General features: G+C 45.4%; 1 protein-coding gene across 2 annotated transcripts in view; it reads left to right on the forward strand.

Annotated features, from left to right (window-relative positions):
* TMC7 (transmembrane channel like 7) overlaps positions 1-22,625 on the forward strand; it is a 479,975-nt gene that overhangs the window by 85,571 nt on the left and 371,779 nt on the right. For both annotated transcript variants that reach the window (XM_086942406.1, XM_086942407.1), the window contains exons 2-3: positions 19,090-19,318; positions 20,362-20,510. In XM_086942406.1, the coding sequence (XP_086798532.1) occupies positions 19,090-19,318; positions 20,362-20,510 (378 nt within the window). The remainder of the gene's footprint in view (positions 1-19,089; positions 19,319-20,361; positions 20,511-22,625) is intronic.

The following is a 22,625-nucleotide window of genomic DNA, read 5'->3' on the forward strand; positions in this document are numbered from 1 at the left end:
CCCTCACTCACCCTCAACACCTCACCCTCACTCACCCTCAATGCCTCACCCTCACTCACCCTCAACACCTCACCCTCAACCCCTCACTCACCCTCACACTAACTCACCCTCACTCACCCTCAACACCTCACCCTCACTCACCCTCAACCCCTCACCCTAACTCACCCTCACCCTCACTCACCCTCAACCCCTCACCCTAACTCACCCTCACCCTCACTCACCCTCAACCCCTCACCCTCACTCACCCTCAACCCCTCACCCTCACTCACCCTCAACCCCTCATCCTCACCCTCACTCACCCTCACCCTCACTCACCCTCACTCACCCTCACTCACACTCACCCTCACTCACCCTCACTCACCCTCACTCACCCTCACCCTCACCCTCACCCTCACTCACCCTCACCCTCACTCACCCTCACCCTCAACCTCACTCACCCTCAACCTCACTCACCCTCACCCACCCTCAACCCCTCATCCTCACTCACCCTCACCCTCACTCACCCTCACTCACCCTCAACCCCTCACCCTCACTCACCCTCAACCCCTCACCCTCACTCACCCTCAACCCCTCACCCTCACCCTCACCCTCACTCACCCTCACTCACCCTCACTCACCCTCACTCACCCTCACTCACATTCACCCTCACCCTCACTCACCCTCACTCACCCTCACCCTCACTCACCCTCACTCACCCTCACCCTCACTCACCCTCACTCACCCTCACCCTCACTCACCCTCACTCACTCACCCTCACTCACCCTCACTCACCCTCACTCACCCTCACTCACCCTCACTCACCCTCACCCACCCTCACCCACCCTCAACCCCTCATCCTCACTCACCCTCATCCTCACTCACCCTCAACCCCTCACCCTCACTCACCCTCAACACCTCACCCTCACTCACCCTCACCCTCAACCCCTCACCCTCACTCACCCTCAACCCCTCACCCTCACTCACCCTCAACCCCTCACCCTCACCATCACTCACCCTCACTCACCCTCACTCACCCTCACTCACCCTCACTCACCCTCACTCACCCTCACTCACCCTCACTCACCCTCACTCACCCTCACTCACCCTCACTCACCCTCAACCCCTCACCCTCACTCACCCTCAACCCCTCACCCTCACTCCCCCTCACTCACCCTCAACACCTCACCCTCACTCACTCACCCTCACTCACTCTCAACCCCTCACCCTCACTCACCCTCACCCTCTCTCACCCTCAACACCTCACCCTCAACCCCTCACCCTCACTCACCCTCACCCTCAACCCCTCACTCACCCTCACTCTCACTCACCCTCACTCAACCTCAACCCCTCAGCCTCACCCTCACCCTCACCCACCCTCAACTCCTCACCTCACCCTCACTCACCCTCACTCACTCTCAACCCCTCACCCACCCTCACCCTCACTCACCCTCAACACCTCACCCTCACTCACCCTCAACCCCTCACCCTCCCTCACCCTCAACCCCTCACCCTCCCTCACCCTCAACCCCTCACCCTCGACCCCTCCCCCTTAACCCCTCACCCAGCCTCACTCACCCTCAACACCTCACCCTCAACACCTCACCCTCACTCACCCTCAACACCTCACCCTCAACCCCTCACCCTCACCCTCACTCACCCTCACAACACATATTGTGTTACAATAGGTGTCACATTTGCAAAAGATAAAACTATTGCCATTGTAAATAACAAAGCTATTAATTCGCTATTTTCAAAACAAGCACATAAATAAAAAATGTGTCCTTTACAATACCAATAGCTCAAACTTTCCTAATGCAAGACCTATTGCATTGCTGTGCTTCTCTCCCCTGCTGCACTCTCCTGCTCTCTAGAGATGTGGCCTAACGACAAGAGCTGCCATCTAAGTCACGTAAATACAAAATATGTTGCATTCCAAATGCTATAGGTGTCACATTCGCAAAAGTTATAACTATTGGCATTGTAAATGACAAAGCCATCAATTTAGCAATTTTAAAAACCAACAAATAAATAACATATGTCCTTTACAATACCAATAACTCCAACTTTTCTAATGCGAGACCTATTGCATTTCCAATGCTTGTTTAGGTTGAGCTTGGGCAGCGAATGCGCTGCCCTGCGAGGCATACTGTATTCAGGTAGGGACTTGAAGCTCTGCCCACTCTCTGTCCATATTTTTCATTGGCTTGTGTCATTGTCCACTGTAAATTGTTGCAGTTCATTGGTCAAGAACGCTTAGTAGTCCCTCCTTCGTACTGTCCTGTCTAATTTTGTAACCTACCATGAAGACGCCACCTGTCACGTGCGTTGATACTCGGTAGGCTTTAATTACAGCCTCCGAGCATTATTTTATCAAATACCTTTGTTTTTCCTGTTGTTGCAGGCAGGACACCCACTCTCCTAACGTTTTTTTAATTTTTTTATAGCATGGGCCCGAACGCAATTGCAAAGCGATAGGTCTCGCATTTGCGAGAGTTTAAGCTATTGGCATTGTAAATGACAATGCGTTTTATTTATCTGTTTTAAAAACAGCACATAAATAAAAGGCATTGTCATTTACAATGCCAATAGCTCAAACTCTCGTAAATCCGAGACCTATTGCATTGCAAATGCTTGTTCTACTAGCAGAAGTTGGTGTACTGTTATCACCGTTTGTCCTAGCGGTTGAACTGTACTGACCCATGTGGCAGTATTTTGTGGTAGTGACTTCTTTCAGTCCAGAATACTTGTAGTGAAATTGCTAATATTGATAGGTTTAGGAATAGTTGCAGTACGATCAGTAGCAGTGGTACCAGTTTTGGCACTAGAGCATGCAATTAGTAACATTAATAGTACTGCTAGTATCAAAGTTTCTTTATTTGTAAACCAGAGATATGCTTGAAAGCAAAGTTAAAAATACAGTGCATATCACCAATTCATCAATCACAGAATATCAAAACCAATATAAAATACATAAGATTATAACTGCATTTAAAATTCAATAAACACGCTTCTCGTAGAGTAAAAGACACACAAATGATGGACTGAATGCTGAACAAATCAAATATTCACCCCCAGTCAAGATCTGGGTTAAAACAATCATTCCATTGTGTGTCTTTTGCTTTCTCATAGAGTAGGCAGGCAATTAAAACAAAAAATCAACCATATGACAAACAACCTCCCTGCTTATCAATTGTATGTTCTGAAAAGCCACCCATCAATGGAAAAGCTGCACTTCTGGACATAGAACTTACAAAAAAGAAAAAGTGAAGCAGGGTTTTCTCAGAGGAGCCATCACATGGGAAAACCTCCTAAGGAAGGGTGTTGCTGAATTTCAAGGGGAAACTTAAAAAATGATGGACCTTTTTACCCCTGATTGAAAAAGAAACAATCTTTTCCACCTGCCCATGGTAAATAAGGCTCCATACCATCAATTTCTAATAGACTAAAATAGTGCTTCACAGTAGTTTCTCGTCAACCAGTGCTCTCCCTTTGGACACGCATACTCTTCATGTAGATTACTTTCCCTGCCTTTTTATCCTGTTTATGAATTCGAAGACTCAACTCAACTGATATAACTCTGGGTAGCCAATGTCTTTTAAGGTTGTAGCAACATAAGCAATCTTTGGAACGGTTAAGCCCTTTTCTTGCGATGGATAATCCTTAATGATGGCCCTGTTCAGATCTGTCTCAAGGTTAGTCCACACCGAAAGCCATCATAAGATCTGGGTGAATTTAATAGCATCTTCCAAATAGGGAAGACCTAGCTCTCTGTGACAAACGCTTGTTGTTTTTAGAAGGACTGCCAGTAGTAGAATCAATAGCAATTATGTCATTGGTATTCCTAGTAGGAATCATAACAGTTGGCTAATAAAACATGACACAAAGCTGACCGAGTGCCAGGCAGTATTATTAATTGCTGTAACTGGTATAATGCACCTGATTTGTCAGTAATGTCTACAGCTCTGTGGGGAGGGAAAACAAAACTTAGTGGAGGGGTGGGCAGGTTCTCAGGTGATCTACATCTGACACTGCTGACCTCACACTGATGCATAAGTGTATTCTGTATGTAGACCTGAACATTTGCTGCTGCACTGGAAGTGTAGACTTCATTTCCTGTCCTTTGGGAATTTGAAAGTGTATGACCACCTAAAAAAAAAAGAACGCACTTACAAGAAGTTAAACATAAGGTGGATGGAAAGTGTATTTGATTGGGCAGAAGTTATAACATTAAAAATAAGGAACTAGATTTTCCCTGGTAACACACATTGTGCTAAATATATTCGCCCACCTCCCACTCCATACGACAAGTCTTTCATGCTAAAAACTGTCATCAAAGATCCCAGTTGATAAACTACAGAATGTGTTGGGAGCACCCGATTGACGGATCATATGACTGAGAGCAAAATATGTGGCTGCACCCTGGGAATTATAGTGCAGTGAGAGTTGGGTAGGTAGCCTGACACTTTTTTCCAGACCTCTGCGTGCCAGTCAAAACGGGCCCAAAGTTTCCATTTCCGCATGCTAACTTGCCAGTCAGAAGCACTTAGGCAATTTAAGCCTTCCTTCGGGCCACTTGCTTGTCGGTGACCTTGTTTGAAGCTTCTGGGCTAGTCGGACTGAAATATGTCATTCTCTGGGGAACAATGGCTGTGTTGGGTTTCACGTCTCTCTTCTGGTGAGGCACGCACACTTGGAAATTCCTTAAGCACGGTGTCATTGTTTCCATGGTGTTAGACAACATAGCCTTATGTGCTACTTTGAATGGTTTCAAATGAGAAGTTCTTAAGGATGCGCAAACATGTCTGGCTAACTTCAGTGCGAGCCACGGCATTTTGCCCTTTCACAATGGGCACATCCACACATGAAGTATTTTCCTTCAGTGCGACAGACTGCTGTGTCAGTGCATGCTTTTTAAGATTAAAAAATATTTTTGTTAAACATCTTTTTTTCAGACTGACGAGGCCCTACAGCTTTCTCAAGAATACAGTTTTGAAAAAACTACGACAAAACAAAATCGGCATTGACAAAGCCAAAAGGCTAGCAACCATCTCTCGACCTATTGGTTTTGCCAGTCATTGATAATATTTTGTTCCTTGGGAACTACATTGGATAGCATGCCATATACGTATACCTGCGAGCCATGCGGCTGGTCTTGTAAAAAACCCTGTTTGTTTTTGTAACAAGAGTAGAGCTGTGGCTTGAGACAGAGCATAAGGCTTTAGAAGCATGTGGTGTCAAAGTTGTGAATATTTAGGTATGTGCATCTTATTGCAGTGGTTCTCTTCTCCTAGAGGATTTAATCTTGCTCCACACAGACTCTGTGCAAATGAAATCTCTGCTTACTTATTGTAATGATCAAATGTCCACAAGTGATCATGAAGTTTAGAAATGGTTTATTCCCAGGATATTTTCAGGATGATAAGAAGATAGGAACAAGACCATAGGGAGATCTCACCAGGAGCAGCCAGCATGCTGCTCAGTCCAGCAAACTGTGGCTATCTGACTCCCAACATTCTATGAAGTGACATCACATGAGGATTGCATCACATGAGTATTCCACAGAGAGGGAAAGCATAACATAGAAGTCCAGATAGCACACTTATATAACCTGTTAACAAATACTTACGTTCCTCAGCCACCTTCTTACTTACATTTTCCGCTTTCGATTTAGGCAGGCACATCCGGCACAGGTAAGGGCGGTGGCGTTGACAGACGATGGGATAGGTAAAATAAAATAAAAAAATAAATAGAACCACTTGCCTTGCACTCTCAGCAATGCGGCGAGTGCAAGATAAGTGGTTTTATACATTTTTTTATTTCATTTTACCTATCCTATCGTCTGTCGACCTCTTCCCCACTACACCGCCCGACCGCTCTTACCTGTGCCAGCCGCACCTGGATTTAGGACCATGTGAGTTTAAACATCACATGCGCTGGATCCTACAATCCCACAATTACAACTCATGAGTCCTGGCTCTCCCGCTTTAGTTTCTGAGTCTGGTTTTACGACCACGAGAGGGATAGAAGTAGTTTTCGGAAACAAGAATGTCATATAGCCACCCAGGCATTCGTGTGATGTTTAATGCAGCTACTTAGATCAAGTTACCTGCGGTGGGTGTGTACCCATATCTGAAATCATTTCTATGGGTTACAGCACGACAGATTTTATCCTACTAAACAATGTACCCACGACAATGGCATTCAAAAAAATTCTTTTTTTGCATGGAACTTTGTTTCTTCTTCCCTTATGCGTTTCATTTCTTCCTCATCATGACAGCCCATCTCTTTTGCCACCAGCACGTTTGGTATAGTGGCAGTCTTATTCCACATATTCACTTATGCATGTTTTATTTTAATCCTTACACACACACACTTGTACCAAATATCGACTTAAATCATCCTTTTCTCTACACCTAGGATCCAGCATCCGTTTAGCTATTCAGTTTTCTATATCTGTTCCTCTAGTCTAGCCTCACTCCTCCTTTGCCACATCTCCGCTCACCAATCACTCTGTATATTAGAATTTAATGTATTATTTTCATCTCGTGCTCCAGCCCCTCTTATTTTTTTCAAACCTTTTCCCACTATTGCGTAAACCTCTCCTGTGCTCTGCACACTTCCTCATTTCTCTGCTTAACCCACCTTTCCTGATTCTTTCCCAGCTCCTTTACTTGTTAGTCTCTTTTTGTCATAGGATCCCTCTTCTCTTTTCCCACTCACAGCCATATGTATGTTCTTCCTGTTCTTCCACATCTCTTTAATTCGTCTGCGTCCGTGCCCCTTGCCACTCATCTATATCTTTTTTACCACTTGCTTCTCTGCAACCCCTAGACCTGTCCTCCCCTCTAACTTGCATCTTTCAGTTGCTCCAACTCCCTCTTCACATGACTTTCTTTCCAAAGCCCTTTCGCCACTCACTTCTTCCGATCAGCCATCTTCTCCTACTACTCCCTTTACCATAACGCTCTTTCCCTGTTATTTCGTGTGTAATTTTTGCCACATATTATACTCTCCAAAGTCTGCCATGTGTTTTCAGTTTTTGACCTACTTTTTCCCGCTATTCTGTTTATATCCTGACTCGGTTCGGACCCTACCGCCCGATAAGCCCACCTTTCTTCCTGCCTCTGCCACATCCCTACTGTACATCTTGCTTCACATTCTCACACTTTGTTTTGTCCAATCTATCAATCATTCAAGCATTTGTAAAGCGCACAACCTACCCGTGAGGGTCTCACGGCGCTGGGGGGTGGGGGAGAGCTGCTACTGTTCGAAGAGCCAGGTTTTGAGGAGTCCTCTGGCGGTCAGTAGGTCTTGGAATGGGGAGGGTGTTCCATGTCTTGGCGACGTGGTGGGCGAATGATCTGCCACCTGCGGTCACTCTTCGGATACGGGGGACAGTGGCGAGGGCGTGATCTGCGGAGCGGGGCTGACTGGTGGGGTTGTAGAAGCTGAGTCGGCTGTTGAGGTACGCTGGTCCAGTGTTGTTGAGTGCTCTGTGTGCGTGGGAAGTTTGAAGGTTATCCTCTTGCTGACGGGGAGCTAGTGCAGGTCTCTCAGGTATGTTGTGATGTGGCTGTGGTGGGGGGTTGTCGAGGATGCGTTGGAGCCGTTTCAGGAGTGTGCCCGAGGCTCATGCGTAGAGGGCGTTTCTGTAGTCCAGTCTGCAGCTGACGAGGGCCTGGGTGACCGTCCTTGATTCGGTGGGGATCCATTTGTAGATCCTGCGGAGCATGCAGAGGGTGTTGAAGCAGGAGGAAGAGACGGCGTTGACCTGCTTTGTCATGGAGAGGGTCGCGTCGAGGATGACCCCTAGGTTGCGTGTGTGGTCGATGGGTGTTGGAGCTGTTCCTAGTGCGGTCGGCCACCAGGAGTCGTCCCAGGTTGAGGGCGTGGATCCGAGAATGAGGAGCTCCGTCTTGTCAGAGTTCAGCTTCAGTCGGTTGTTTCTCATCCATTCGGCGACTGTCTTCATTTTGTCGTGGAGGTTGGTTTTGGCGGTGAGGGAGAGGATCAGCTGGGTGTATTCGGTGTAGGAGATGGTGTTGAGGTCAGGCTGTCTGGTGACGTGAGCGAGCAGTGCCATGTAGATGTTGAACAGTGTTGGGCTGAGGGACGAGCCCTAGGGTACGCCGCAGATGAGCTCTGTGGCTTTGGAGCGGAAGGGGGGAGGCGGATGCTCTGTGTTCTGCCGGAGAGGAAGGAGGTTGTCCAGTCCAGGGCCTTCTCTTGGATACCGGCATCATGGAGGCGTGATCGTAGTGTGCAGTGGCAGACCGTGTCGAAGGCGGCTGACAGCTCTAGGAGGATAAGGGCCGCAGTTTCTCCATTATCTAGCAGGGTGCTGATGTCGTCGGTGGCGACGATGAGGGCAGTTTCGGTGCTATGGAACCCAGACTGGGACGGGTCCAGGGTGCTGTTTTTCTCGAGGAATCTGGTCAGTTGTTTGTTGATGGCCTTCTCGATGACCTTCGCCGGGAACGGGAGCAGGGAGATGGGTCAGACGTTCTTGAGGTCCTTGGGGCCTGCCTTGGGTTTCTTGAGTAAGGCGTTGATCTCTGCGTGCTTCCAGCTCTACGGGAAGGTTGCTGTCTCGAAGGAGATGTTGATGGCTTTCTGGAGAAGGGGTGCGATGGTGGTGCCGGCTTTGTTGAAGATGTGGTGTGGGCATGGGTCTGACTGGGATCCGGAGTGGACGGAGTTCATGATCTTGATGGTGTTGTCGTTGATGTTGATTCAGGTGATCAGGCGGTTAGTGCGGGTGGTGGTCGTGGGGGCGGGGGTCTCGGCGGTTGCCGGGACGGTCGGGTTATGACGCCGTCGTGGATTTCTGTGATCTTGCGGTGGAAGAAGGTGGCCAGCGAGTCGCACAGGTCTTGCGAGTGTGGGATGTCATTGGTGTTGGAGCTGGGGTTGGAGAGTTCCTTCACGATGTTGAAGAGCTCTTTGCTGTTGTGTGCGTTGTTGTCTAGGCGGTCTTTGAAGGAGGCTCATTTGGCAGATCTGATGAGATGGTGGTGTCTGCGGGTGGCGTTCTTGTGAGCTGTGTGGCTTTCTGGTGGTGTTCTCTAGTTTTCGGCAGGTTTTCTTGGAGGCCTTGAGGTCTTCAGAGAACCAGCTCGCTTTCTTTCTGGTCTGGCTGATGGAGGGTTTCTTGTGCAGGGCAATTGTTGGCTCAGTTGTCCATCCACGGTCTGAGGTTGCGGGCGGCGGCGTAGGGGTCGGTCGGGTCTGCGGGTGGGCTTCGGGCGAGGTCCAGCTGTTGGTGAGTTGGAAGCAGGGTGATATTTTTTGAGCGGGCATTGCTTTAGTAGTGTCTTGTCTTGTCAGGGCTACAATCCCGTATGTTAGCTTGTTTCTAAAAGCTTGTGGTTGCGAATAGTCTTGGTAGAACTCTGATTATATAAATGAAACCCAGGCCTCCGAAGAAACCAGTTGTAACGGAGAGAAGGCGTATAACTGTGTACATATACAATGTAGAAGATTGTGCAGTCTAGCCTCCAACAAAGACCGCTTTATTAAACCCTGAATTACGTGGGAGATGCAATGCTATCGAAATCTCTTCACAAAGCCTATGTGTTCTTGGAATGGCTAATGACATTGATGAATACAAGCCCCACAAGACATACAGGGGCACACCGCTGAGTTGTCAGTGGAAAATGTGTCTTCTCAAAGTATTTTACAATAGTTGCTCCACTATTTTTATGACTTTTGATACCACCTAGTACAGCAATTGAGGTGCAGACAGAAGGCTACCGGAAATACATATGGTGTATTTTATTTATAGCGAAGACACTACAATTGCTCATTGATTTTGTTAAGGGAACCAGAGCAGTCATTGCTCGTGTTTAACAACACCAGCTTATTAGCCTGCAGTGCATTCATACCTAAATTGTGGATGGCCTATGACTCAATGTACAATAAGAATTGATTTAGAAGTTGTCGTACATCCCGTAATACAGAGCTCAAAAGCAAGATGCTGTACAGGTGTGGCTCTGCACAAGGACGCCCCTAGGGCAGCACTGAGACCTTTCTCTCGTCTCGAACACACAGTTCCCTCACTTCTAATTCATATTTTCCCACCTCGGCTTCATGCTGTAAATCCTTCCTGGGCTTCTCTTCTGTGCACTCAGTCTTGTCCAGTTTTAATATGGCGCCATTCAGTGCTTCAACTTCTCATGAGTCTGAAAATTGGTGGTTTTGTTCCTCTCAGTCAATCATGCCCATTACAGCCTCTGTTAACACCACTGTCCCAGTCCATAAGAACACTGTTTTCTGTTTGACACTTTCCGCTTCTTCCTATTTGATGCATCTTTTTTCTCCCTATGTAAGGAGCCTGAGAGTGTCGTACCATGCATTGCAAACTGGTAAATTTTGGTCGACACGTTCACCGCCTTCTGATGCTACTAATTTTTGTCTATTTTTTGTTCTGCATTGTTTCTTGCTCTCAGGATTTTGGATTCTTGTCTACTATCCTTTGTTCAGTCCTCTGCCACTTTGTGCTTAGGGTTAGTTGATTGTTCGTTTTGCTAAAAATTCACTATTCACTACCTACTGGAACATCTCTACGGTCTTTGCCTACCGGGGAGTGTCTGTGCCTTCAGGGCTTTTCTTTCAATCTGGGACCATTTTTGGAGACGTGAGAGGCTTCAAAGAGTCACTCTTTGATGTGAAATGACCGTGTCTGCAGAAAGGAGTTACCTTTTCCTTTGGCAAGTGAGGTGGGAGAAGTAGGCGTGACCGTAGAATCCAGCTGTATTTACTCAGTGACATCAGAGATGTCAAAAACTCTTGCCTCTGATAGATACCTCTGCCAGCAGATGCTTCAGCTGTGAATATCCCCAGGCGTTAGTCTGAAACTACAGTTTATTCATAGCTCCTCTGAGCTGGGTTCCTGTCTCAATCTCAATGCTGGAAACTGCATCCTGGTGATATCACTGTAGCTGTAAAAATGCCCATCTGGGCACCCTGATGCCCGTGCTCTATTTTCCAAACTTCCTGAAGCTGACCTGGAGCCTTGCTTTCTCCAGAGGTTTTTTATTCACCAAAAAATTACTAAACAGTAAATTATAACTCTGGAAAACAAATCTGGGTTCAAGCCTTGTCACACCTGTGACAGGCAAATGTCTCTGACAGAGACCCAGGAGGACTGTTTATGCTGCCTTGTTTAACGTCACAACTCCTGCTCTTGTTCCAGCTGTCATAGCATGCCTTCGAAAGTAATTCAGTTAAAATAAGTAAAACTCTTTGTGGCCCATGCAAAAGAAGACCGATGATCTCCTCTTGTGACGCGTTCGAGCCACAGGAATTCTTGTGGTGCTCTGCCTGGGATACTTCCTGCAGGGTTTACTCAGGTGCCAAGTAACCCTCCAATATATCTTACTTATGTCCCAGGTTCATTCAACGCTGTACCGACTCCGTGACCCTTGCAGGCAGTGCAGTGCCGTGGTTGGTGTTGGCACGTATGTCTATTCCAGTGCCTTGGTCCACCTCTGCTACTTTCACTGGTACCAAACATGCTTACACGTCCTGTTAAGACTGATCACTCCAGAAGGGAGAGACCAAGATGAGTTGAAGAGCAACTCTGTGCCCCGGAATCTTGCCAAGCCCATCTGCAAAGGTAATTAAGACATTATTGGCACAGATTCATACAACCTTCCTCAAGGGGATGATCCATTTCACAAGCACCTTTTCCCTCCTTCTTTGTCTAATACAGCTAACTAATTGACATTACAAAAATGCTTATAAATTGGACAATTTCCAGAAATGGTAATTGACCTTTCCAGTTGTCTTGTTTCCACAGAGATTTCCACATTCTACACAATGGTCAGAAATAAGTGTTGTAACTACTCTTGCCTTCAGTGGAGATATCCTTCAGTAATAATAATATTATTATTTTATTAGTCAATTAAAACCATAAACAAGATCGAACTTACCTAAAGTTTAAAAATACATACAAAAAAGATTAAAAAATAAATTTATCATACAGCTATGATGGCCACTGAGCATCACACCACCAGCCTTTCACTTTCTTCAACTTTCCTTCCTAAGTATTTTAGTGGAGGTGCCAACTACAGAAACACATTGGATGAAGTGGCTAATCAGGGGCTGGACTTTTCCCTGCTGTATAAAGTGCAGGATTACCATACAGGCTGCTAAAGTTCCCTTATGTAGATTAATATCTGTAATATCCTTCAGTATTTTAAGAGATTCTCCAGTTCTCCACATGACCAGCAGAACCTCTCCTTCCCATTTAATGATCCCTTCATGGATCCCGTTAAGGAGGGGTGAACCAAGCTTTCTTTAACACCTGCTTTTCACCAGTCTTAGGCTAGAATACACCAATCAGACACAGGAGATCTGCCTTTTCTAGACCTTTCTGCCATCTTTGAGAGTTTGGTGTCCAAGCGTCTTAATGTGTAAATGGATCCCACCGTCATTTCCATCACACTTTCCTGACATAGAGCCAGAAAAACTAGATGTCATCAGAAAGAAGACCTTTTCTGCTGAAAGTCTGGCATGCTGTTAAGCGCCTCCTTGCTTTGTTGCCCATTATACTCCTACCTTAACAGGACATACCAGCACTGGTGCCTCCAAATCCCCCAGATCACCAGAAAGAGCAGTAAACGGAGGTCATCAAAGATGGACAGGAAGGGTCAAACATATAATTGAAACAAGACTTGACACAGCATATTCCATGGGCAGAGCAGTGGGGTTGCCAGTTACGTTATGCTGCCATGCCTGGCTGAGATCCACATAATTCTCTGGTGATGTTCAGGCGTCTCTGATGGATATACTGTTTGATGGCCGGCAGCAATTTGGGAAAAAGCAGATGCCACTTTGGAGTGATTTAAGACTGGACCAGTAATTGCATGATCACTAGGACTTCAAACTCCTGAAATAATTATGCTCCTTTCGGATATTCTGCGGGTTCTACGGAGGCTTCCAGTGCAGGCATTGTCAGACAGCACAAGTTCTACAGTAACAGCAGCACACTCCTTTGGTTTGCCACTACAGAGGCAGAGTGAAAGGACGAGGACACACACTTTCCTTAACATCATCTTTCTTTTCCCCAGCACCCCGATCTTTATCCTGTCCTTTGAGGGGCATGCCTGCCCTATGTTAGGCTGGATTTTCCACTTTCAACCAGTTTAGGAGGGAATAACATCTGACCAATTGCCCCTTCATACTCTTTATACTTCCATGAGACTCATTCCATGCCCCTTCATGACACAAGGGCATTTCCATGGCAGGCCTCTAAGGACATGCCTCTTTTTGTATAGTCACCCCCAGGTTTTTCAACTCATGCTGTTGGTTTTTCAACTCTGACGTTGCACAGAGTCCTGCTAACCAGAACTCCGTGCCAGTGCCCTGAGCCTTAAGTTTATGCCAAATTTGCTGTCCTCAATCTGATGTCTAACCGTGTAAGTCCTAAGTAAACGTCACCCTGGGCTTGCAGGATTGATTGTGCCACCCTGCACGTTCCCCAAGTGAAACAAGTCCCCCAGTCCGCCACTGCAGACTGATAGAGCAGTTATGCTCTGCTGGCCTGACTTTGCCATTGAAAGCAATGGCAAAGCCACAACTTCCACTGAACATGTGTGTAAGTCACTCCTCTAGCAGGCCGACCAAGCCCGAAAGGCAGGGTGCAACATAGGACACAGACAGAACATGTACTTTACATGCCATTGCAGTAAAAAATGCTAAACTACCTTTTTACTGTGGAAAAACCTGGTTGCCCAAATGGTGAGTACAGGGTTACACAATGACCTCCTCAGCTGCGATCCTGAACAGTAGACCTAAGTGGGCACTCCAAAGTATCAAACTACTTGTTACATTAAGCCCAACTTGTATCTCAAGTCAAAATTAATGTAACTTGTTGCAGTGGGAAGCTTAAGCAAAGCTACCATTTTGTTCCCTTTAAAACTCCGGTGCCTTCCCCGGCACACATGGAGTCTGTTCCACAAGACCGGTTTCTGCCCTCCTAGAGAGACGGGCTAATTGCTCTCAGAAAGGAGAGCAATGAGGGATTACAGGACAGGGAGGTGTCACCTCCGTCCTGCAAGAAGCCACTGGGGTGTTAGTCTCAAAAGCAGAAGCCGACTTTGAAGTCAAATTTGTTACCCATTGAGGAGGGCTGCCCTATTGTTGAGGTAGACAGGCTGGCACGGGAGCTGTAGAGAGGAAACCTGTTGCCAAAGCGGTTTACCCATGGGCATGTAGCCCTGAGGTAGCCACACCCTGGGTAGGCTAGTGATGTCTGTAATCCAGGAGAGGGGTCTCGCCATCTTGGGAGTGGGCAAAATGGTGCATCCTCGAATAGCCAGATGCTACACTCCACAGGAAGTGGTCACCAGGTGGGAGGGGATCTGATAGCTTATTAGGTACCAACCACATCTTACTCTCAGGACACTTTTCAAGCATAAAGAGTGCACTCCTGGCACCCAGACCTCCGATCTCGACTAACTCAGAAGAAGCACCGAAAAAGCAATACACCAAGGAAACCAGCAAAGAGAGGCTCCACCAACGAGGACTGCACCTTCTGTACCTGGTAACTAGGGAATAGAGGCCCTGTGTCTGCCATGCCCTGATCAGGGAGAAAAGGTCTCCAGAGCCAGTCAAGCGAAGAAAACTCCAAGGGCCAGCTGTCTGGCCTCATGTTCACAGTACAGGGAAACAACCACTGCCTCCGTGCAGCTCTGAGGACCAAAACCCAATGCACTGAGTTGCTCTCCAGTTCACTGAGCCCATGAGTACTGTCTGAGCGTTGCTAGGACCCTCAGAAGGAAAGTTATTAACCTAGGAAGGATTGACCTGTGACTGCGACATCTGGTGACTAGTAGTCCAGTGGTGACTGGACTTCGCCCACACCTTAGAGGACTTTGTGGGACATCGACACTAAAATTGGGCCCTCCCTCACCATCTTCATGGACCAAGGAATCTCTGCAGGAAGACCTCCATCAACTGCATCGCATCCACAGCATCCTTAGAGCATCTTCAGCATCCTTAATTCCTTGCACTAGGACCACTTCATAGGAATTTATTGCTATGCGGATAAAGTAGCTGGAACAGCTGAAAGACCTCTTGTTCTGTGAAGATAGTTTTGCCAATGCTTGTTCGCAGTTAAGTGAAATTACTTTGATTTTTTATTGTTTGTAAAATCTATATCTCCAGAACACTCTTGTGGATTTTTTTTTGTTCTGGTGCCTAAATTCTTATAAAATGCAATCTACTTTTTATAAATTGATGTGAGATTTCTTGAATGTCCCGTCTATTTCTTCTGAAGTTGTCTTGGTGCTGTTTAAATGCCTAACACTTCTTCCTCTGTGTAAGCCTTGCTGCTCAGTGACACAACTACCCAGGATTGAGTTAAGGGTTTCACAGACGAAACCAAAGGGTCCTAAAGGGGTTGGTAAGTGTGTTACACAGTGAGGTCGCAACATCACACCATATATTGCACCCCATTTTCTAACGAGGACCATTTGTATATTCTGCAGCAGAAGGTGTCCGTGTTGCTGCAGAAGGATTTGTGGAGTTGATACCATAGGAGGAGATTGGGCCTGGGTGCTATTCTTGTTACTTTCGGTTCCCCAAGGACGACAACAGTTTGCATCCGATCCTGGAACTCAGAATTCTTAATTTGCTCCTTTGCAAGGACAAAGTCAAGATCATACCCATGTCTCAGGTTTTGTTTGCACTGGAAGAGGAAGACTCAGTGGTGTCACTCAACAGGCAGAAAGAGTATTTCCACATAACTATCCAGCAGGCAGAAGTACCTGTGTTTTGTGGTGGTACTATCAATTGGGGTTCTTCCTTTCAGACTAACATCTGCACTTCAAGTTTTCACTAGGCTGATCCTGGCTACACAGGTAAGGGATCGTGGTATACCTATACCTATACCTGGATGCCTGACTTCTCACAGCCAAGTCCCCACAGATGATACCTCACCAATTGTGAGCAGTGGTGTCTTAGCTGCACCTCTTGAGGTTTTCCAACAATGAGCACAAGACTCACCTCGAGCCTTCACAGCACCTGATGGCCATAGGGGCAGCACCAGACACAACATCATGCCGAGGCTTCTGTCTCCTTAGAGAATCGGAGACATTCAGGTTAAAAATCGGATGTTTTGGGAGGGGGCTCAGATTCTAGTCCTGCAGGACTTACTTCTGATTCCTCCTGGTTACGTACACATGCTGAAACATGAGGACTTTGCAATGGTACCTCCACAGGCAGTGGTTCAGCATGGGGCGATATCAAGGACACCATTGTGATCTCCCAGGAAGCAGAAGTGGAGGTAGCTTGCTGGAGAAGCACCTGTCACAGGACATAGGGGCACATGCATCAACCTATTTAGGAAAAGCAAAAGGTGGGAATCGGTAAATTCGGCAGTTTACGCTTCCTAAATACGTTTTTGGGATGCATGAAACAATTTTTCAAAATTCGCTTTTTTTTTTTGCAATTCCTAAAAATGCGAATGCATTTAAGGAATCGCATTTGTGCGATTCCTTAAATGTAATGCATCAATTAAAAAAAAAAAGCAAATTTTGAAATAGGAAGTGCAAATTAACACGAGGTTGACCCTCGTGTTAATTTGCGAAATTGTTTCAAAAAGCACAAAAATGCATTTTGAAAAGTGTCATGTTACAGACACACATGTCCTTAGGACATGTGTGTGTGAAACATGCACTTTAAAATACATTTCAGGGGTGCAGGGGGGGTTCCTTTGGACCCCCCTCTGCACCCTTGCAATGCATCAACAAATTGCGATTTCCAAAAAAAAGAAATGCAAACGGCATTGATTCCTATGGGCCTCTAGGCCATAGGAATCAATGCCTCTAGGCCCATAGGAATCAATGTAATGCCATTCCTTAATTGCGATTCGCAATTAAGAAATCGCAAATTCCGAAATTTAAGAAATCCTAAAAAAAATTAGGATTTCTTGATGCATAGGATTTTGCAATTCCTAAATAGCGAATCCTTAATTTTCGCTATTTAGGAAAAGCAAAATCCTAGATTGATGCATGTGGCCCTTAACCTTTTACTCCCCTCCAGCTCCGGTCACAATGGTAATGTATCCATATGCCCTCGAGTGTAGTGCTCATCTGAGGTAGTTTGAGACTAGGAGCCTTTTGTCTCTTGGGTGCAGGTTTTTCACATTAACCTGCTCTAAGGGCAGTTTGGATAGCTCTCAAGGCTTTCCTCCCTTTGCGGATTGTCTGTCCTGATCTGGATGAACAATAGGACTGCAATGTGGTGTATCAATAAGCAGGGAGGAGTAGGGTTGAGTCTTCTCTGTAAAGAGGCATGTAGTCTCTAGATCGGGTCACATCAATTGGTAATCTGTCTTGAATCATACCATTTGGCAGGTGTACTGAACACCAGGTCTGACTGTCTGAGTCTGTCTCATCTCACCAACCAAGATTCGATTGACGCCTCTACTGAAAGGTGGTCCAAAACATATTTGCTGTGTGGGGCATCCCTCAGGTAGGCCTCTTTGCCACTCGCAAGAGCTCTGATTGGGCATTTTCTGTGCCCTCCAGTATCCATGGGAGAGAGCCATGTGTTACGTGTTTCGGGTGCAGTGGAATTTCCCTCTTCTGTGTTTCATTCCATACTCTTGATTTCTTTGGTTCTGAGGAAAATTCATCTGGACCAAGCACAATTCATTCTGTTTTTGCTCTAGACAGTCCAAGAAGGGTGTTGTGCACAGATCTCTTGCACTTCTGTTTTCTCTCACTCAGTTTTCCACTCACAGACCACTGTCTCTCCCAGTCAGGAGTGCAAGTGCGGCACCCCTCTGCCAAAGGCTCTGCCTTCAAGCTTGGAGATTAAGGGGGACATCTGAATGCCTTCCAGCTGCCCCCAGAGGCAGTTCCTCTATCTTTACTAGGGGTCCCTCTCGAGTCTATAAGTGCATGAAATGTCAATATCAAAGCTGAGGTGGTGTGGCTTCAACATAGAAATTTGCACATACTGTCCTGCTACTGTAATGCCTTGTTATCCTTTTCCATAGGATAATTACTTGATTTAAAGCTGGTTTATATGAAGAGTCAAGATTCCCACTTTAAATAAATGTCTTGATGGTGATGGAAATAGTTCATGACGCTAGGAAATGAGTGTCTAAACATTTCTCTTCTTATAGAACTCTTTTTTAGCTGTCTGTGTACATGTTCAACAACAAAATGCAGTCACTCAAAGTGAAAGCATCGAATGGCTAAAGTGGGCTGAGTCCATTGACCTATACTTTGTGCCCTGTTGGCATGGAGCATAATTTGAGTGCCATTTCAACAACCTAGTGACGAAAGGGTGTTGCCGGGGGCCTTAATATATGAAAGTATTTTGATTTCTTTTGGAAAAAATGAGGCTGGTAAGACCACTTCGGCTGTCTTTCGGGCAGGCCTAAAAAGGATGCTGACGACATACCTTTCCTTACTTGGATAACTGTCCCCAGTGTTGCTGAAGCTCAGAATTGTACATCTCTTTGGAATGTGAATGCCATAAGAACTTTCTGTAACATTCCCTTTGAATCAAGACCTCATAAACTGACTTCTATATTGCAACCATAAATCACCTTTTGATTCAGTCACTGTATGACGATAGTCTTTATTCAGCTGGCGAGCAGGTCACCATTTTATTCTTTCACAAAAAATTTGACATTCAGCTGTGCTGCTAAATAGTGTGCACTGTCCCCGTTACGTCCTCCTATCCCACCGGCATCTGTTGCTGATCTAAGCAGTATGGTTTATCAAATTTGACTCATTTATATAGGAGAGATTTTTCTTTGTCCTGTAAGGCTGTCTGTCTGTCTATCTATCTTGTAAATCACCACAGAAGGGCGTTTACATGAAAATATTACCTATTTTCACAATATTTCCGTAACACATTTTTTTGGGTAAACTTGTCAATAGAAAGTGAAATAAAGCCTGTTCTGATCAGTCTTTTGGTAAAAATATTACATACCAGTACCTGCCACTGGGGATGAAATAACTTGCCTTAAAAGGCTCAAATTGGTTATATATTTTATTTATCTGTATCAATTTAATTTTGACCATTTAATTTTGACCATTTCAACAGCACCTTTTTCACCTTTACTTTTTTAAATTTCTTTTATAGAGGTTTTTCTACCAGAGGGAAGTAATTATCAGCAGGCTGGTTCTCTCTTACACGAATTGCCTAGTTACCAGTCCATGCTGAGACGGACAACTTCCTACCAAGGATCTCAACGACGCCGAAGCAGTACTCGTAGTAATAAAACCAGTAATTATGAAGAAGCAAATCAGGTGCTCGACCTCCGGCCACTGAGGGAATATGCTCTCAGTATTCAAGAAAAAAGAAAGTTACGGTTAGTAAATGTGAACATAGAGGGTGGCCCACGGTGGGGTGGGGGTGGGGGGGGGGGGCTGTTGCTTAATCAAGGGGGATATACTGCAAAACGTCTACCCAGTCCCTCATGTGCACTTGGTGTGGGGTATATAGGAAGATGGTGACTCAGTTGAGAGTTCTGTTTGGATGGAAGAGGAGATTTTGCTGAGGCATTGGTGGTGGGTCAATTGCCCTTTCCCTTAATTTGTAGTTTTGGCGTTCTTTAACGCAGGGCTGTCTTTCTGTCTTCATTTCCACACGTATGGCATATCTGGCTGTGATACCTTGGTCCTTCTGTAACATGTCTATCTGGTAATTCGTGAAGCAGCACTGTAGGGAAAACGCATATGCTTTTGCACAGAGAAGTAAGGCATTAACTATGGCACCCTCCACAGCAACACACAAATCCAGGGCTATGTACTGGATGGCTTATTGCTGTTTCAAAGAAGCCTCCTTGTGTTTATGTTCTCTTCTGCTGAGGTCACTGATGAGGTAGTTTCGTATGTTATTTGCCTGTGCAACATATGCAACTTCACGGAGGAAGGAGTGGTTGGGGACCGCGTGAATGGTGGAAGAGGTTCATATCCACAGTTGGATTGCTGTTTCACACTTTGAAACACTTAATTTGTTGTAGGTTATTCCTGGCAGCATGGCAGGGTTTCATTGATGATTATTTGTTCTTGTGGACTGCAGGCCTTTAACTAGATTTGGTTATTGTATAGTGACCCCATAATAATTTGTTCATAAGCTTTATTTCTTAGCAAGGCCACCCGGTTCTGCTCTGGTATAATTTTCTTTTCTTGTAGACTGCATATGTTTGCCAGATACAGATGAGTTGGTGAGATCAGACACGTACATAATTGATGGGCAAGCTTGGGTCTCCTAGTTGTTAGCTGTTGAACTTTATTACACCTAATTTTCTTCCTTTCACCCTGTTCATGATTTTATACATGGTGTAAGTAAGTGCACTTGAGTTGGAAATATTAATTTGTTCTTTCAAATGTTTTCTTTATTTTGATTTAGGGAGCTTAAGGAAGCTCAGTCTAGAAATACAACAGGTTGGGAGCTATGGAAAGCAAACCGAGGGAAGACTTGGAGAAGATGTGGAGAAGAGGCACAACAACTGCTCTCTCATCTACAGCTTTGGAGACATGACATTCGCAGCATAGAAGGTGCTAAAATGCATGTGTCGCTATTTTGAGATTTTTTAAGCAACATTGAAAACTATAAAAGAAACTGTAATGCAACAAGTTTACAGAATCCTGTATGCCTGTGTCAATTTCCATAGTAGGCTTCAGTAAAGAAACACACCCCTTAAGCATCTAGCCGTTAACTGTTATTGGAGGCATGACGTTCGCAGCATAGAAGGTGCTAAAATACATGTGTCGCTATTTTGAGATTTTTTAAGCAACATTGAAAACCATAAAATAAACTGTAATGCAACAAGTTTACAGAATTCTGTATGCCGGTGTCAATTTCCATAGTAGGCTTCAGTAAAGAAATACACCCCTTAAGCATCCAGCCGTTCACTGTTACAGATCATAATTTAAATTTCTATTTCCAAATGTATTTTCCACATTATTCACACACTGTTGGAGCCCAGTCAGGTTTACACCAAAACGAGGGTGTGAATATTTTTAAAAGAGCAGAATGGCTGAACAGCCGGGTTGATTTGGATTGGGTCAACAGGCTATCTTGCCGCATAAGGAACACCCACTCCTATACATTCTCAATTGCAAATTACACTTGTCACTGAGATTTTATAAATGAGCTTTAATTCTAGCCATGTACCTCTACAAGTTGGCAAAATTGCTTGATGATTGAAAATATTTGCATTTGTATGGTTATGTTGTATATGGTTCCTTTTTTTTTTTACTAGAATGTATTGCAGGGATGTTTTCTTCAAAAAACTTCTCTTTAACTAATCTCTGTGGAGACAAAATACCTCTGTGAAGATTAGCGAAGCCATGCCACTTTGCCCTTTTGCATTTCTTAGACAGCCATGTTATTTTCTCGCATTGAGCTTCACAATTATGTGAGCCCACTGCAAGTGCAGCCTTTCTTTTCCATTTTCGTTGACATCTGAGAAGACAAGCATATTATACTTCATTTTTGAGCTTGTTACACCCTCTCTAACCAATGTCTGTGGTTACTGACAATGTTGGCGGTGTGATTCTAGTCCGAAGCATATCTCCTTTTACCTGTACTACTGTGGGGAATCTACTGTCTCTCCCGTTTAGGAGTTGTCTGCAGTTTCAATAATTAAGAATCTTTGCCTTCAACATGTCTGTTTTATAGATGCTTGTATGATATGGATCCATTGGACCCCATGTATGCCGCTCCACAAATTGATCTAAGTTTCTATTATCAATTGTGGACATCCCAGCCTGAGCATACATTTTCCTGTGCCTCTACTGGAAACCTTTTTTTTTGTTTCTCTTCTGTAAACCTTCTGGGGTAGCTCTGTGGCCTTTGGGGTTGGTGTGTTCTTTGGCGTATGTTTCTCTTGTTTGGTTGAAACTCCTCCTAACTCTCTAGTTTCCTTGGATGTGGACATTTCCCTCTGCAAAGGGATAATGGTGCTGCTGGTAGAGGCTAAGAACTTAGACGTGTTGTATCCTATATAAGTTGTATATGTTTGTTTTACTGTTGCTAGTTGTGTCTGGTATCCCTCCTTCGCTCCAGCTTGCAATGTCTTGTGCATGTGGAGTGTGGAGGTTGAATGTTGAGTCGAATGTTTGGGGTAGAGTGCTCATCTCATCTTGTCATAAATACCACAGACTGTCAGAATGTTTTTACAGGTGGACACTGGACTGGAAACCCCAAAAATCTGGCTAGCAAGTTAATACTCCTCCAGTACTACAGGAGCATTTACACTTTTAAATAAAGCAGACCCTCTAATTAGTTCTGGCAGCCCGCCATGACCAGTTGCGAGCTTTAAGTACTGGCCCCCTTAGCTAGGGATTTTGTCTGTTTGGCATTACCTAGCACTGAGGATGCCTGTTCACCAGTGCAGGATCAGAAGACATTGAATTAGAACTAGAAAATCTGCATCACTTCAATTCTCTCTCCAGAGTGCGCCCTTTGTCCTGGAAATCCTGCAGAGTCGCCTTCCTGCTGTGAGGAAAACAGGGAAGCTGATCTATGCTTGCCAGAAGAAGTGATCACAAGTCTCAGCTGACTAGCAGGACTTCATAAGAACAGCTCAACAATAGGGGCTTTCCTGGAGTTGTGAGGTTCCCCCCCCAACCCAGAGAGTGGTGAACCTGCCTGCCTTGTTCCTGTTA

This window comes from Lissotriton vulgaris, chromosome 10 (genome assembly GCF_964263255.1).
Source record: "Lissotriton vulgaris chromosome 10, aLisVul1.2, whole genome shotgun sequence".
Taxonomy (NCBI): Eukaryota; Metazoa; Chordata; class Amphibia; order Caudata; family Salamandridae; genus Lissotriton; species Lissotriton vulgaris.